An 18,812-nucleotide genomic window follows, 5' to 3' on the forward strand; every position below is an offset into this window, starting at 1 on the left:
CATGCAATTAGAGAAATCCTTAGTGACAATGGTGGTGAGTTCGACAACCAAGAAGTTCGAGGAATTTCTTCAAATGAAAGGAATTATTCAGAGGACTCACAGCACCATACACACCAGAACAAAATGGAACGAGCGAAAGAGAAAACAGAACAATCGTAGAAATGGCCAGAACGCTAAAGTATTTCAACCAAGAAATCGAATTTCCAGCATTTTTATGGGCAGAGCTTGTTAATACAGCTGCATACATTTTAAACAGAACTGGAATTTCATCCGTGGAAAACGCTAGTCCACATGAATTATGGTTTGGAAAAAGGGCCAAGGATAAAACACATGCGTATAATCGGCTCACTTTGTTATGCTCATGTGCCGGTACAGAAAAGAAAGAAAATGGATCGGAAAGCTGTAAAAGGTTTTCTGATTGGTTATAATGGGGATGAACGCTATAGAATTTGGATAGAAGAAGAAAGAAAAGTAATCCTGTCAAGAGATGTGATTTTTCATGAGAAAATGAAAGAGTGTGAAAAACATATTACAGTCTTACAGGAAAATTCAGATTCAATAAATCATCCACCAGATCAAGAAACAGGTGAAGAAGAGGAAGAAGAATTAAGAGAGGAAAGTATTAACATGTCCGATACCGAAACTGAAAGTACAGATGAAGAGGATGAACTTAAGTCTTCACATGGTATGAATCTAAGAGATCGTTCTCAGATAAAGAAACCAAAGCGATTTGAAGAATACATCATGGAAATTGAATCCTTCGTCTATGATGAAAAATATCCAGAAACATATCGAGAGGCTATAGAAAGTTCTGAAGTGAACAACTGGAAAAAGGCCATGGACAATGAAATGACTTCTCTGAAAGATAATCAGACATGGAAGTTATGTAAACTACCTAAAGGAGTCAAGCCGATACCATGCAAGTGGGTTTACAAAATAAAAAGAAATCCAGATGGTCGTATTGATAAATACAAAGCAAGGTTAGTAATAAAAGGCTACGCTCAACGGAAAGGAATTCACTTTCAAGAGACCTTCAGTCCAGTTGCAAGAACAAGCACCATAAGAACTTTACTTAGTATAGCAGCAAGTGAAAATATGAGTTTAGTACAATTTGATGTCTCAACAGCTTTTTTGTATGGCAAGTTAGAAGAAGATATTTTCATGTGTCAACCTGAAGGCTATGAAGATGGTACTGACAGAGTATGCCACTTAAAGAAAAGTCTTTATGGTCTGAAACAAGCGCCAAGGTGCTGGAACCAGTGTTTTGGAGAATATTTGCGTAAAATTGGTTTTGAAAGAAGTGAATCAGATCCATGCTTGTTTATTAGAAGAAGCAATAGGGAATTACTTATGTTAGTTCTGTATGTTGATGATGGTTTAGTTGCGTCAACAAGTAAAAAACACTTAGAAAATTTTCTTAGAGATCTGAAGAAAGAATTCAAAATTACAACAAAACCTGCTGAATACTACTTAGGGTTTGAGATTCATCGTCAGGAAGATGATTCTATAAAGTTATCTCAAACAGCCTACACGAAGAAAGTTCTTGAAAGATTCGGCATGAGTGATTGTAATCCTGTGTCTACACCCATTATCAAAGACAGTATTCAATCAGGGAAAGTAGAGAGTAACTGAGACAACATTTCCCTATAGACAAGCGGTGGAAGCACTAATGTATATCATGACAGGAACTCGACCTGACATAGCTTATGCAGTAGGAGTAGCTTCCAGAGCTTTAGAAAGCTCAAGTAAAGAAGACTGGCAAAGAGTCAAAAGAATATTCAGATACTTGAAAGGAACTTTAAACAAAGGATTAGTTTACAAATCAGGATACAAGAAAGGCATTCTAGAAAGCTATAGTGATGCTGACCATGGAGGAGACACCACAACAGGCCGTTCAACAACAGGTGTTGTTTGTATTTACGCTGGTGGAGCAATATCATGGTGCAGTCAAAGACAGTCTACTGTAACAATTTCCACTACAGAAGCGGAGATAGTTGCAGCTAGTGAAGCAGCCAGAGAATTAGTTTGGCTTAAGAGATTGTTCAAAGAAATAAAAAATTAAAGCAGGTACCAGAACTTAAAGTGGATAACGAGGCAGCAGTCAAATTATCTCAGAATCAAGGAGAATTCCATAAGAGAACAAGGCACATTCGGATTAGACATTTCTTTGTGAGAGAAATGGTAACGAATGAAGAAATTACTGTAAAGCGAGTTCCTACTGAACTACAGTTAGCTGACCTTTTAAATAAGCCACTTTACGGCCCTAGGATTCTAAATCTGTGCAACAAAATAGGACTGATTTAGAATTAAGAACTGCTAAATTAAATTCAGGAACACTAAACAATAATAAGGGAAAGTGTTAAAGTTGTATTATTGTTTATATATATTTCTTTATTATTGTTTTGGCAACACTAAGTAGTTTTTGAAGTTTTAAAATGGCGATCATCTAGTAAGATGGAATAAAGTTTCGCTAATAATATCTTCGTCTTTTCATCTTTTTAGTTCACACTTTACTCTGCTAAGTAGATACATAACCTTAATATGTTACTTAAAGTCATTAGGTTATGTAAAATTTATCAAATATAAGATTCTTCATGCAGCAGAAGATAAATTTCTATTTGATATTTCGACTACTCCAATTGCGTATTACACTTTGCTAATTTAATAGCTTTGAATTATCATTATTCTTTGCAAAACTTGGGCTATTCTCTTTCTTGCTTTATGCTGAAGAATTATAGCCCATCAGTTTGAAACCAGCCTATGCAAAATTTCAGCTTCCAAGATCCTAATCCTGATGATCTAGGATGCCTCAGATAAAGGGCTCCAAAACGAAGGATCAGCTTTATGAAATTAGATGTCATGTTTAGACTAAAGTTGCAGAAAATGTTACCACACTGGAGGCTTGAAATTTTGGGAGTTTAAAGTACTTTTGATTGTTAATACATTCTATTATTTTTGTGAGTTTGAGCTTATTAGGTAGTTTTTGTGAAGCACGCATATAAACTCTTGACAAAGCGCAATTAGTTCTTTCTGTAATGCTAAATAACAAAAGAAAAGCATAGCATCTCTTAAGAACATTGTATTATGCATCTCTTGATGTTGTAAATTTTTGTGATGAATTTCAGAGTAAGTAACCTCTTTAAATAATAGATATTTTTATTTGTTTCTCTTTTGTTTAGAACAATCAAACTCATTTAACTAAAGATGTTAGCAGATGGAAACCAACTGATGATCTTAATCTCATTCTGTCTGTCCAACAGGTATGTAATGCTTTTGCTAGGCCATATTTACATGATTTCTGCCATCTTATCTAAAGAGTATAGAGTTAGCTGAGTTTCCTAACATATTGCAAGCAGCATATTAGAAAAAATATGCAATGATCCCTTCTTTCTCTGTCCTATTTCACTCGTAGGATTCTTGTTCATTTGATATTGTTATTTATCGTATGATGAAGAGCATATAATGAAGAAATATGTTAACTTTCCATTAATGTTTTTACCAAACTAAATCTGAGTTGTATAGGACTGCACCTCTAACCCTCTTATTTATTATGTAGAGAAAATTATTGAGCTAGAGAAATATCTGTTGCTTTCTGTATTGATGCAGAAGGATTAAATGAAATTTATCTTTTAAAGCATAGTTCATGTTTACTATCTTATTTAGTGTAATGTTTACTGTTTTTTTTAGTATAAAAGTGCATTTGGAAATTCGTTAGCAGACATTTTGTACTTCTTTGTAGGAAAATTGCCTTAGTTTTTTTTTTTTTTAATTCTTATACTAGTCTTCAAAATCCTTCTTAACCAATTCCCTTAACCAGGTGAAAAATATTTTCCACCTCAAAGCGAACACACCGTACCTTACTTAACCAGTTGCATTTCACTACACTATGATAACCCCTTTCTCTTTGTTTTGCTACAGTTATTTGAGTATTGTTTTTGCAGTCGAACATGAACTTGAAATTTATATTCGCAATCAGTTTTCTTGATTAGAAAGTACTGTATTTTTTATGCAACAAAAGTGTATGTCTGCTGACATTCATGGAAATAACAATTAAATTTACAAATTAAAAAATGAAGAAAACAAAATAAAATATATCAAAAATAAGAACAATCAGTTTTCATACCTTTAATTTATTTTATGTTTTACATTATGATTTTATCAGTTTTTTTATATTTATTTTCTTACTTATTTATTCGCTGATTTTTTTCCAATTCAAAATTTTGTACTCTATTCCTTTTTTTCTAAATGTCATTTGTAGTATTCACAGCTTTTACAAAACAAAATAGAAATTATTCCCTAATTATATTTTTATAGCTATTATATGCAAACATGAGCAATTGATATTACGTTTTATGTTTAGAAAATTTTCAACAAACAACTGAGCAAAATAAATTAAAAAAATTACTTTCAATAATATGGAGAATTGTTGTTTACCGAATCTTTGAAAAATCTAATATACACTCTAAAATTATTTTAGGTGGTTATTGTTAGCATTCACAGCTTTTACAAAACAAAATAGAAGTTATTCCCAAATTATATCTTCATAGCCATTCTATGCATACATGAACAATTGATATTAGCTTTCATGTTTAGAAAATTTTCAACAAAGAGATGAGCAAAAGAAATTAAACTACTTACAATTTTACATAGAGTTGTGTATCAAATCTTTGAAAAATATTATTTACACTCTAAAATTATTTTTACTAAATTTTTATCAATCCAAGTAAGTTCATTGTAGTAAAGATATTAGGTATGCTTGCTACCTTTTGGAGTCTATATAAGTTCATTTAAACTTTTAAAAATTCTTCTTTAGTGTGGTAAATTTCGAAGCACAGAATAGCACACAAACCTACATCACAGTCACTGCACACTATACAAACATCTTTTCAAATTCTTTTAAAATTAGCAGTTCTTTTGCTGGCACACTATACACCTCCTTCTTGGTTCCATTTTACATGGTGTAGGTGGGATGTAACTTAAGAAATGCCTTTCTCAGTTAGGTGCAAGATATTAACAGTAACTGTCATTCTTGCTGGAACTATAGTAACTTTGAAGTTTTGAAATTTCTCAATAAGTCTTTCTGCAAGCTAGACACGAAAGTTTAAAAATTCCAGGTACTTCTGATTTTTTTCGATACAGTATGTAGCTGTTGAAAATAATAATGTTGAGAAGGTGACGAAACCTTTTTTTATAATACTTTTGTTTGCCTTCTCATAGTGGAATAATATGAGAGTCTTTGATCACACTTATCAACTCCTCCCATGTTTGCATCATAATCCACAACAACTGATGGTTTCATGACATATTTTCCTCTTTTTTAAATACATTTTTGGGTGGCATCGTGTACAGTTGATAGCATGCATACATCTTTTGCATGCATCTTTTTAATCTTTCCATTTGAGGGCTAACATTTTTCCCTGTTGAAAGGCTGTTGTGCCCCCTTTCTTCAGGTGAGAAAATTTAAATTCAGCGAGTAAATTTTTTCGATTTCTTTTTACATTCCCATAAGCATCTGTTTTGTAGTTAAGCAATTCTTCAAATAACTCAGGAGACTTGTAAAAGTTATCAGTGAACAAGCAGTACCCTTGATTTAAAAGAGATTTTATTACAGTCAAAATGCACTTTGTTGCCAAGTACTGATCTTTAAATTCCTCATCAAATAATGTTGTTTTTTCAACATACACAGTGAGTTTCCACACGTATCCAGATGTTGCCTCAGACAAGACAAAAAACTTAATACAAAATCTCACCCTCTTTGTAGGAATAAACTGGATCCAGGACAATCTTCCTCAAAATTACATCAGAGGCTGGTCTATAGAAATATCTCTTTCCAGAATATATGCAGTTGATATTTTTTGCTGAGGTGCTCAAAAATGGGCCAAATTTTTTAAAGTTTCAGTTCTGGAAAATCTTCTGAAGCAGCATCATTATTGAGGAAATGCAAAAATTTTGTTAATAAATAATACCTTTTCTGAGGTATCACATTTCTGAAGAAAGGTGTTTCTATTGATCTCTTTCTTGTCCAAAAAAGACTTTCTTTCGGCTTCTGTACAATGCCCTGAATAATGGAAATCGTTAACAAAACTCTTATTTCTTCCGGTGAAGAAGGTTTCTATTTATTAGCTTTAGAGTGGGGCTTTAATGTCGCATATTTCAGGTAATCTTTGACATATCTGTTTCATATGCAATATGTTCAACAATATCATCACTAAAAAATATGTTAAAATATTCCATTGGATCAGCAGCGTTTTGGATAAATTCTTTTAAACCTGGACTTCCCGTGAATGGAAATCCAGGAAGAGGCTGTGATACATCATTTTTGCTGATTTTGCACCAATCTCTCACATTTGACAAATTATCGCTAGAATCTGATTCTGAGTCACTTTGGGAATCATCGAAATCTGATTCACAGCTGTTGTCATCCGAATCATAGCTACTGTTTTCTTCATCATATGAATCAAGTAGTAATGAATCATCCATATTTTATGATATTCGAGAAAAAACTTCAAATAATATATCTGATTAATTTTTCATTAACGCTTAAAGCAGGATTCTATAAAGAAGTGACTGAGGAATATTCAAATATCTTTTCCAATGCACAGCAAAGGAATGAAATAACCATAAACAGTGCAACTGCTTGAATGGTTTGCTAAATGGGAAGAGGCATTACTTGCTGGTGACTTTTGATGCATTCAAGTTTCCTAACAAAGGAAAGAGTTCTTGCTTGTTGTTCATTTATTCTAAAATGCAGTAAATGTAATCTCTCCTGGGAAAAGAGCCGAAATCATTTGCTTAAGCATGGAAAATATTTTAAAAGCTAAGGGAATCACAAAAGATAAAAACTGAATCAGTGGCGCCGACTCCATGGGGCCTGAGGGGGCCCGAGCCCCCTCAAAAGTATTTTTCAGGGGGCAGGGCCCCCACAATAAATCAAGAAAATTATTAGTCATATTATGCTTTCTTAACTCATAAATTTATCTTTTATTTTCCTTGTTTGAAGATAGTTTACCTTGTAAAATACATTCAGTAATGAGTTAAAACAAATAATTATTATGGTAGTAAGCAGGTTAACTGAAAATGAGTGGTGTGAATAATGATGGTGTTACGGTGCTGCAAGCACACTAAGAATTTGTCCCAGTGCGCAAACTTACGGGTCAAGTCTGTAGCTAGTGGGAATCGCTGCGGCACGCTCTTCTAAGTGTTGCTGATCTGGAAAAAATATATGAGGGTTTGATTTGTATATTAAATGAGAGGCGTGATAGTTTTGAATGCTTTTGGGAATTGTGTTTAAAAGGAAAACCTTTACAAAATGATGATCCTTTCGCTTCCTTGGAATCGATGTATACCAAAGAAGTATGAATACAACAAAGCCAGCTCACTGTACACTTTCAAAATCCCAAAGTAGTACAAGGCAATACATTCAGGTTTGTAAAAAGGTACAATCTTGCATTATTGGGCGGTTTACATCAACTGGACTCGCATAGGTCATTGCAGTTGAACAAGAGTGCTTGCTTTTATTAAACAAAAGTGAAACAAATTTTGAAAAATCAAGTGAGTTTTTCAAAAATGACCTAGACATTGAGAAACTGCATTTAGACTTGAATATGTCAGCTGATATCACTAATAAAAAAACAACTGGTCTTAAAAAACATGTGTTAATTAAATTACCTTTTTACAAAAATACTGTGCGTGTTTGTATTTATTATTTCTTTTTTTCAAAGCCAAAAAATATGTGTCAGGCTTGTCGAGTTTTCGGGGTTCTAATGTTGATTAAATGACTTTAAAATGCTTTAAAAAAACTTTGAAGCTCACTATTTTTGATCTGAAATTTAGAAAATTTCCCGTGGCAAGACCCCCCCCCCTTTTACAATATTTTTTTTTAAGTCAACACCTCTAGGAGTGCCCTTCCATGCAAGTCAAGTGCCCTATCTTTTTCAATGCCTCCCTACGGCACTGCACGGCTCCCCGTAGAAAAGAACAAAAAAATGTCTCTTTCTAAGACAAGTGACATGATTTAGTTGAACTAGAAAATTTGTATACCATTTTTTAGATTGTTTTACGTTAAAAATGCCATGTCACATTTGTTTGTTTAAATTAAACACCAGAAAATATGTAAATTGGCACTTTCAAGGTACAAAAATCTGACCTTTATTTGGGGGGGGGGGGAGAACCTCCGTGGGATTGCATAACCACCTAAACCCCCGGTGATGTCTAGCCCCCTCAATAATTTTTGCAACTCGGCGTCTCTGAACTGAATACTATTTCAACATTTACTGTGAATGAAATTTCTGTCATTCGAAATAGAGCAACCTAAATCCCCCTCCACTCCTGGTCCCTAAGGCAGTGGCATAGCCATGGGGGGGATAGGGGGGTTAGAACCCCCCATGAGCCCCCAAAAATTTAATATATATATATACATATATATATGTTATATATATATATATATATATGTATATATATATATACATATATATCTTACTAATATTATATATGCGAAAGTTTGTCTGTATGGATGTATGGATGTATGGATGGATGTTTGTTACTCTTTCACGCAAAAACTACTGAACGGATTTTGATGAAACTTTACAATAATATAGCTTATGCACCAGAATAACACATAGGGTAGTTTTCGTCCCGTTATGGGGGGCAAAACCCCTTTAGGGGGGCAATAAAACACAATTAATGTATAAATTCTCTAATATTGGGATGAAAAAATACTTGCACATATTTACATTATAAGTCCATCGAAAGCTCTGATTTTTCTGCTGAAGATGGCACCTGTTCGAAATTTCTAAGTAGAATAAAAAACGAGTTATGAGCTTTTTAGATCCACGTTCGAAGGCTTTCCTCAACTCAATACAGTATTTAGTGTATCATCTCAACTCCTGTCGATAGCGATAATTGTTGTATTGTTGACCTTCTTTGCTTTTCGTGATTGTTCAAGGCTTTTCTCAAGTCAAATCTTGAAGTAAGATTTTTGCACAAAATAGGCAAATAATACATGATTTGGCTGATGATTTTCCATTTAAACGGAACTTTAATGTAATTAATGGTTTTTATTATTATTTATGCTGATTGAACACTTACTCATTATCCAAACAACCAGCAGATCGCCAAAATTTTTGCAGAAAGATTTCCGTAGCTGATGCATTTGGCAGTTTTTTCAACGTTGCTGTTTTTGAAGCCGAAGACTACGTCATAATGTTTCTCAGCTTTCACCATGTAAACAAAATATCGCCAATCAAAGAATTTTCAAAAGTCTTTTTTTACTGTGTTAAATAATCCAGCAACTAAATTAGGCAAATCCATAAACAGCACAAAAACTTCCATTAATTTTCCTTTTTGCACAATTTCAAACAATCACCAAATTTTATTACTTATTTTGGTAACATTTCGGATGAAACTGTTTAGCGACATTTTATGGTGACCAAAAATATCTCAGCATCTGGCGACGATATCTCTGTAATGAAAATTAATATCATATCGTTTTACTAAGTAAGGAAAGAATGGGGGAGCATCATCGAAGGTACCCCGAAACGACTTTCGCAAATTCGGTAAAATCGCACCAAGAGCCACAATGATTGAAATTTCCCGAAATAACTAAAGCAAGTATAAGGGGATTACGAGCACAGCTACTTTTTTTTAATCACTTCGTACTTCATTAGCCATACAGAGAAGGTTTTAGACTCCATGTTAAAAAAAAAGTATCAACAGATTAATCTTTTTAAACATGAGAAGATTAATTTCATGTTTTTTAAATTTGTATATGCTTAAATATAGTGCTTTCATTTCTAAATCAATACTGCTTTGTTCTTTATACTTATTGCTATTTCAGTTTTATGGGTAAGGAAGAAACTCGATTTTTAATCACGTCAAAAAGATATGTTTTAAATTCTTTCACTTAAAACAGAAAACAAAAGCAAGTAACGATTTTTTCTAATAATTATTACTGACCCAGGCAACGCCGGGTATTTTTGCTAGTATATATATATATGTGTGTGTGTGTGTTTGTGTGTGTGTATAAACTCGAGGGCATAGCTTTACTTTAAACTTCAGAAAAAATTACCCCCCCCCCCCTAAGGATTTTTTCTCTCTACGCCACTGCCCTAAGGTACACCCAATGGGGCAATTAAGAAAGAGCAAAGATGAAGGATGCTGTGCCACATCCCAGAGGAACACTTTTGGGAAGAAACCTGCTGTCCAAATCAAATCAGACCATGGGATTTAAATAAAAGTGTGGCACTGATCCCTTCCACATGGTTATTTATAATGTGTCTGTTCAAGTTGAACTCAATAGCTTAAATAAGGTTTACTTTTGTATTTTTTCAGAATGTTTGACATACTTTAGTACAAGAAAAGAAGGGAACAAAAGTGTGTGAATGATTTTATTATGAGAGAGTAAGAAGCAATCTTCGGTGACATTTGGTGCATTGTGACACTTCAAAACGACCAATAACACAGAAAGATATCTTAGCTCGTCTGTCCTTTTATCTTAACTTCTGGTAACTTATTTCCAATACTGAGTCCACGAATATAAGTTGCTCAAGCTTGTAAACCATCTACCAACCCATCTTTGTTATTATTTTTTCCACAAAATAATTGAAATAGGAAAGGAATTTAAACACAAGCTTTTTTACTGATATATTTCGGAGCATTTGATTACTTCAAAAAAAGAAAAACTTCGAGTCAAAATTTCTTTAAAAATATGCTTTGATAAATTTTAGGTGATTTCATAGGATTAATTGCTAATTATATCAATAAGAAACCATATGTTAAATTTTTAGTTTTTAATCTTCATAGAAAAAGGTACAACTAATGCATTGGAGTAGTTTTAAGACAGTAAATATAGTACGAAAAAAAACATCTATAGAAGAATATTTTATTTGGTATGATTAAAGCGTACATAAAAAAAAAAAAAAAAAAAACTCCAGATATTATCATTTCATTTGTGTTTTCACATACGTTTTCTGTTTTTCACGAGCAATTCTCATATAAACTGTGCATGGTTGGCATATTTTTTGTTTCTGATGGTTTATTCAAAATATTTTACAACATTATGCTTTAGAAAACCGACTCAAAATCATCATTTAATAGTAAAATCAGATAATATTGAATGTTTAGCTGTAAAATGTAATTAAAACTGCGTGCAACAGATGTGTCTCAGTAAAACAAAATGAAAATTTTGATAGAAAAGATTATCATATACTAGGATTTCCCAAAGTGATTGCTACAGGGAAAAGAGAGGGTTGTTGTGAAGTGTCAATGATGTAATAAAGATAAACTAGGAACAGTCTAACTCTGAAATAAGTAACGCAAAATTCAAAAGTTTGGGAACTCCCTATGATATACAAAATTAGCAGCTAGGAGAGAAACTGGTGATGCTTATTTTTGAATAATTTCCTAATATTCTAGTTTATGTAACATCATTTTGAAAATATGTTAATTAACATTGTTACTTTTATTTTTTCTGCATAACCTTTGTTTTTGTATGCATTATTTACTCTTAGTAAGGATAGATTTTATGAGCATTGTTTTCGATTTTCTAGTTTTTTCTTTTTTTTGAAGAGGTATTTGATCATCATGCACTCATTTTCGAGATAATTTGGCATAGAACTATTGCACATACTCTTTCTGCTTTTTTTTTTTTTTTTAATGTTAACGAACATAAAAGTCATGAAGGCATTCCGGAAAAAAAAAAATCTTCACTTCCACGAAATTACGAAAGACCTTTACTTCGTTTTCAAAATTACTGAGACCTGAGGAATACTTTTGAGCATCGAGTTATTCTTTAAAAAATACAAGATCATTTTCGTAAGAACAAAATGCATAGTAAACATAAGTTGAAAAAAATGTAAAACATACTCATAAAAATCTGAAATGTATGAGATAATTTTTAAAAATTATATTGTGTGAAATAAGATATAAAATTTAAAAACTTTTATAGACCTTGCAAAGGACGCTTTTAAAAGAAGGTGAATTTTGGTTCAAAAGGGGGAAAAAAAGTATTAGTTCGATTTCTTTGTTTTAGTCAAGCTTGCAAATAGTGGTCACTGGGAAATATTTTTCAGACTTGTTCATTTAATGAGTTCAAATTCCAGAATGCTCAGAAACAAATATTCCATGAAAAGAGAAAAATCCCTCGCTTGATTATTTGAAGTAATATACTCGTACTATCTAAGAATACCCGAAAGGATCATGTAATATTTTGTAAAAAATTATATAATAGCCGCAGCATCCTAAAACCCAAAACGCAACGCATCTTTGCGTAGGTAAAAGAGCTTGAGTATTGCTCCTCTCAAAGCACCAGAGCACAACAGTGAAGTGCAATAACAGGGTTTGCCCCTGGAAGAACCGCCGACACGTATTCAGCCGAAGCAAAAATTACTACAAACGCTGCGCCGATACAGGATCGTTCAAGTCAGTTAGGAACCAACTCTCTTAGACGATTCCTTATCGACCGCAGCAGTTTTTACACAAAAGCTGTGCCCGACCCTGTATTGGCCGGGTCAAGGATTGGGTTAACAAATTTAGTTAAAAGCAACATTTTTATGCAAAATTTAGTATTAATAAATAAAATAATAGCAATAAAATAATAATAATTCAATAATTATGGTAAAAAACTTTATTGATAATTTTGCTTAACTCACCTGTTGATTTGTATCATTAGGTATTTTTGCAAAATATGTTTGAATACTGAGTTCCTCAACCCTCCGCCCCCCCCCCCCCTGCACTCTTGTGCTTATCCTCAGTAAAGCTCAACATGCATGAACATCACAACTAAAATGTGGGTATCTCAAACAGCTCAGCAGATTAAACTTTTGCTTGGAGTTGTTATATTTTAGTCAATAGGAAAGTAAAGCGCTCATTAAAATATATTGCAACGTTTTAAGAGTTAGTGTGTGTAACAACTCCTTCTCCCACAGTTGCATCTTTGAGTATGCCCTCTTATTGCAGTTCTTGTATTTTATTTGTAACGCTGTATTTTTTTAATTGTTATTTTTAATGCTTTTATAAACAAACTATTTTTGCTGATTATGGTTTGATTATGGTTTGTTATTTCTGCATTGTAAATTCAAAAACTTTCTTAATTCTATGCAAAAAAATAAAAACATTTTTTAAAAAGATTTCGAGTATAAAAAGTTTATAGCCATACAACAGGTAAGTAACTGTTTGCACACCTTTTTTAACATTAATTTGTTGTAAATGTGTATGAGTTTTGTTATTTTGTATTGATGTACAGTATAACCTTGATTTAACGATTGTCTAGGGACAGAAAAAAGTTATTGTTAAATCGAAGAATATTGACGCTTAATAGTCAATACCAGATCAATGAACTCTACCATTAAATTAAGGAAATTGTCAAATCAGGTTTTGTAAAATCAAAGTTGTACTGTATTTTAGTATTATACTTTTACTATTTTATTTGATAAATAATGTTTTCTCAATTTTAAAAATAACCTCTATTTCTACCATCTCTGGAAATGAAAGCAATGCACCTTTATTTTTCAGACAAATGATTTGGAAACAGTGTTCAAAGGAGTGAAATTTTCCTCTAATTTTACTCTTAAAGAAGTTCAGCAGAGATGGTATTCTCTTTTATATGATGTTTCTGTTTCAAAGTAAGAATCCTTAATAGGTATTTTGTGTTTGTATAAACACTTTACTCCAGGTTGTCAGTAATCTAAATCAAAGATTTTTTTTCCCCCTTTAAAATCATTGATTTGACTCATTTTTTAATTTTAACCCTAGAAATCCTTTTGAAATCCTAAATTTCACAAGTTCTGTCCTTTCTTAGTCATTATAACCTTTCTTCTTAATACTGATTTTTCCCCTAAGGTTTATCTTCTCTTAACAGTTTTTATATATTCTAATTTCTTATTCTACCTGAAAATTTCAATTTTTTTGTCAGTGGCCATTCAACAATTTAAATTAGTCACTACCTTTTTAAAAATTATTGTTTTTAGCCGCTGTATTCAAGACTTTTTTTCTTCAATAAAATGAATGTGGAAATCTTAAGGTTATGTCAATCATAGTTTAGTATGTAGCGAAATATAAGGCAAAGTTAAATAGCAGAGTAAAGTGAAATGATCAAATGTTTTACAGTTTGCATTGTCACCTATTAAACAATATTTTAAGTTATTTCTGAAATGCATAGTTGATTCCAGTCAAAAAATAAATAACTCTGAAGATCAAGGTATATAATAATACAAGTCATTTCCAAAATTTGATACAATTATAACATTTTGTTATTAATCAAACGCAATTTTGTTATTATAAAATGATAAAGCTTTTGCAATTGACATCTTAAACGTCAATTGAAAGCTACTGATGTTCAGTGCAGTACTTAATTAGTTAATTTTAAGCATATTTATATTTTAAATGCTTAATACAAATTGTCAAGTGCACCTGGGGCAAAGTGAATGGGACAAAGTAAAATAGTTCATTTTGTTTATTTATTGCATAACTTGCTTATTAGTTAATGTGAATTCCTTCATTTATTAATTCACTTATTCATTCACTAATTTATTTTTTCCCATACATTAATTGATTAACTTTTTTCAATTTATTGTTTCATTATTTATTCATTCCTTTATTTGATGAAAAATATTTTTAATAATTAAATAGAAAATATTTCATTAGAAAAATATTTTATTTTTTAACTTTGTCCTATGAAAGTTTTTAAAGTAAAAATTTTCCTCTTTTTTTGAAGGTACAATTTTTCTGAAAAATATAAAAAATAATATTTCAATGCAAGTTTTATAGCAAAATACGGTATAACTTCGATTTAATGATTTCCTCAATTTAATGATACAGTTCACTGGTTCGGATTTGACTGCATTAAGTGTCTATGCTCCTTGATTTAACGATAAGTTTTTCCAGTCCCTTGACAATCATTAAATCGAGGTTATACTGTTACATTATTCTTTTATTCTTTTCTTCTGTACTGTAGTTTTCAGAACAAATTTTCGACTTATTCATTTTGAGAAAGTTAAGATATCTTAATTATTCCACTTCACCCTACATCCCCCTACTACCAATGACTGGTTGATCAATATTGAGAGTATGCTAGTGTGTGGCATAGAAAGAAACTGAAAGAAAAAAAAATAATAATCTTGGTGTAGAAATCATAGTAACAGATAATTGCAATTACTGTATCAAGATGGTTGATTCATGAAACTGCTGAAGATATTGCTCATAATGATGTGCTAAACCCAAAAATCAGTATCTGCAGCTGAGCTTAAAATAAAAAACTGCTGTTCAAATTTTTACTTTTCCATATATTTGAGACTGATTCCACTTTTTTTCAGAATTTCTTTAAAAATATTTCCTATTCACAAACGACCATAAAGCATTATAAAAAAGTGAAATATGTTATAAAGAACCACCTCGTGACAATAAATCAATTTTGATGAAAACTGCAGATATGACTTTAGTGATTAGCATGGCAGTATAAGCTTATGCAGTGTGAATAACACTTTTTTTTCTTTAATATTTTCAGGAAAAAATGCTAAGTTTAAAATTATTGAATTTGAAATAACTATTTACTTGTGAAATTTAAGTTATTTCATTCAGTTTTTTGATTTATTAATCTAATAGTTTAATTTTTCAATTATTTGTGTGAAATATTTAGGACTGCCTTGTTTGCCATAAAGCAACTTAACCCTGAAGTGATTTCTCAAATTCAAGCCAAAGTGTTATTTAGTGCTGAAGAAGAAAAATTAATTGCTTCTGTTCCATCAACAGTGGGTATTTGTAATGATATTTTTCTACATTAAATTAAAATTTACGCTTATTATTTATTAACTAGAGAATCGCCTGTCTAAGTATGACGGGGGAAAATAGCTTCTACATTTCAACAAAGCCATTGCCTGTTTGGTGATATTTTGATAGTTGAAATTGTAACCCTAACTCCAGTGTATTAACCCTTAACTCCAGTAGGTGGCGTTCATCGTTGGACATTTTTTCGTTTCTTCATTCCCCTGAAATGATAAAAGTCTTACCAGTAAAACAGTTAAATTACCGGATTGAGTTCAGCCTTGTCACAATAAAGCCTTTCTCTGCATGTTAAACTTTACCAAAACATATTATCGAATTATCATGCCGTGTGGCGCGAGTTTCATTGTTGAAACTCGCGCGTTACTCAATCATTGGCTATTATATATATGAGGATTTGCAAACCTACATAAAATATGGTACTGTAGGAGAGCTTTGTATTGTTTTCCTGGTATCGTTCTTATTTTAATGCTCAGAAAATTACTGTATTTTTGTAAACATGCCAACATTGAACTTATACGTCATGGGAAATTGCTTCTTGTGTTCAAGATTTCAATCGTTTTAACGTTCGTAACATACAGTGAAACCTCATTAAGTGGAAGTTGAAGAGAAAGCAAAAAAAAATTTGAGTTATCAAAAATTCCGCTTATTGAAAACGGAAACAAAAATTAACATATATAATTATATAAATTCAGGAGTTTGTATAGGTTGGAAAATAGCTTAAATTTTTATGCTAAATATAGCAATTTCTTACTTACCAAAAAAGTATACATACATTTTTAAAAAAAATCTGTTAACAAACATTGCTTCTGAGCAGAAATTAGTTGTTTCATTAAATTGTCCTCGGATACTTTCAATGCATCAAATAGTGAGTGAGGAACATTCTGACAGCATTCTAGAAAATTGTGCAATACATCTGCTGCTCTTCTTGCATTTTTGAATAGAAGGTAATTTTATCACTGATTAAAGTTCTTCCTTATCTTCATCACAACACTCATTTTCAATATTTTCCATTATGCTCGATGAAATTTCTTCACCAATTACTATACCTCTAAAATTACGTCATCGACTGCTGCCAAGTCCATAAAATCTATGCTTGTTTCAAAATTTGCAATGCCAATATTTTTTGCGGAAACGTCTGCTTTTTCACGAGTGGTTGGTCCAGATAATGGAACATTTTGCTTTCTAGTTGCTAGTAACCACTTTACTAAGGCCTCTTCAAGTTCTGAATATCTTCCATCTATTAAGTGTTTTCTTTTTGCAATAGACTTTCTATCAGAAATACCCCATTGGTAAACATCTTGATTTTTTTATTGTTGAAAGTGTACGTTGAGGTACAACTCACATCAATGCAATTTCCTTCTTCTTTGCTACCCCAACTTCGATTTCTTAACTTAATTTGACTTTTCTTGCAAGTTTTCCATCCTAAACATTCAGGAATGAGTGAAACAGCATCACAAATACTCGCTTTGTATAACTACAAAAGAAACATGTCTTGGAAGAGCTAACAGTTTCCTAGAATACTGCAAAATCCTGAAAGTAATCCACCGTGAAACCTTCATTCCACCCCTTTTCTTTAAAAGTGAAATTCTTCCATAATCCTGAACATACTCCCCCTCGCTTCAGTTTTTTCTATCCAATTTTTGCACCACACTCATCTGAGCTTTGGTTTCTCCCAGGTGCTTATTTTTCTTTTCTACAAAAAGGAAATGAAGCAAATGATAATTTCAAAAAAAAAAAAAAAAAAAACAGCAACAGCTTGTAACATATCTGTTCTGGAGATTTATCAGATTCACTTTGTCTAAACGCCTTTTGATGCAATGGCGTAGGTTTTTTCTTTCTTTTTGTTCATATTATTTGGAGAAAAAAATTAATTTCTACCTATAGAAGTTTATCTCTTAGGAGCAAGGACAACCTGATGATGGTCTTGAAATAGAATTCTTCAAATCAGTTTACATCAAAATCTCCCCCCCCCCCTTTTTTTTCTTATTTCAGCAAAAAAGCGAAAATGCCTTGTTTCTTCATAATTTACATAGTATTTTCTCATTTTGTGAAAAATGCAACCATATTGAAAATCCTGGTAAAAGCAACATTTATCGAGCGCAATCTAGTTTTAAAACTTTCATTGTCATTTTGTGCTTTCAATGAAATTTTTAATTTTGTATGCATGTTCAATTGCAAACCTCTTCTCATTGATGTGTGCAATTAATGATATTTAAATGGTGTCACTTTTCATGGAAAAATTGATTCAACAACACATGTTATCATTTCAGACCCTTGCAAATCTTGAAGTTTTCCAAAGTTTACTTGATTTGAATGTAGCAGTTTTCTTACCGTCTAGAACTGCAAAAGTCCTATTTGCTCATTGGACTCTAATGAAACAATACAATCTCCTACATGATCAAACTGGTAAGTTTAAGAAAAATTAGATTTCAAAAAACAAAGTGCAAAAATCTGAAGTTTATATTTTTTTTACCCAAATGATTATTGAACTGTAATTTTCATTCTTAATTTCTTAATATTTTTAGTATTATTATCATAAATATATATATATTTTTTATATGTTAAGGATTAAAAAGTAAAGCAACTATCTTATGTAATAAAAAGGGTTGTAAACTCAATATGTTGAGTTTAAATTTAAGCTCCTTCATTTGCAAAAAAAAAAAAAAAAAGTAATACATCCTCAAATTTATGAAATACAGAATAAGAAAGGGGTTTTCCCCTAATAATCCAATTAGCAAACAAGCTTTTGACCTTTAAATGAGGGTAGATAGTGAAAATGAGAAATGAAACAATAAAAATAGTTCCTGAAATAAAAATGAAACACACATGACCTTTCTCATTAATAAGGAAGTATGAAAGATGTGTTGTAAATTTAATATTATTGTTAAGGAAAGTGGGCATTTCAGTTCTGGATGAACTCCTTTTTTATTTCTGCCTCTATACATGCTTGATAACAATTAAAATATATTAAATGATATATTGACTCGGTAAAATCACATCTCTGGTTCCAAAAGAGGTGCTTTAATACAGCCGAT

At 31.7% G+C, this 18,812-nt stretch overlaps 1 protein-coding gene across 1 annotated transcript in view; it reads left to right on the forward strand.

Annotated features, from left to right (window-relative positions):
* The window catches only part of LOC129221519 (microspherule protein 1-like), an 83,203-nt gene that overhangs the window by 37,662 nt on the left and 26,729 nt on the right, over positions 1–18,812 (forward strand). Inside the window, 4 exon segments of the mRNA XM_054856011.1 lie at positions 3,180–3,260; positions 13,510–13,619; positions 15,632–15,743; positions 18,048–18,183. Of these exon segments, the coding sequence (XP_054711986.1) occupies positions 3,180–3,260; positions 13,510–13,619; positions 15,632–15,743; positions 18,048–18,183 (439 nt within the window).

The sequence above is a fragment of the Uloborus diversus genome, chromosome 4 (assembly GCF_026930045.1).
Source record: "Uloborus diversus isolate 005 chromosome 4, Udiv.v.3.1, whole genome shotgun sequence".
Taxonomy (NCBI): domain Eukaryota; kingdom Metazoa; phylum Arthropoda; class Arachnida; order Araneae; family Uloboridae; genus Uloborus; species Uloborus diversus.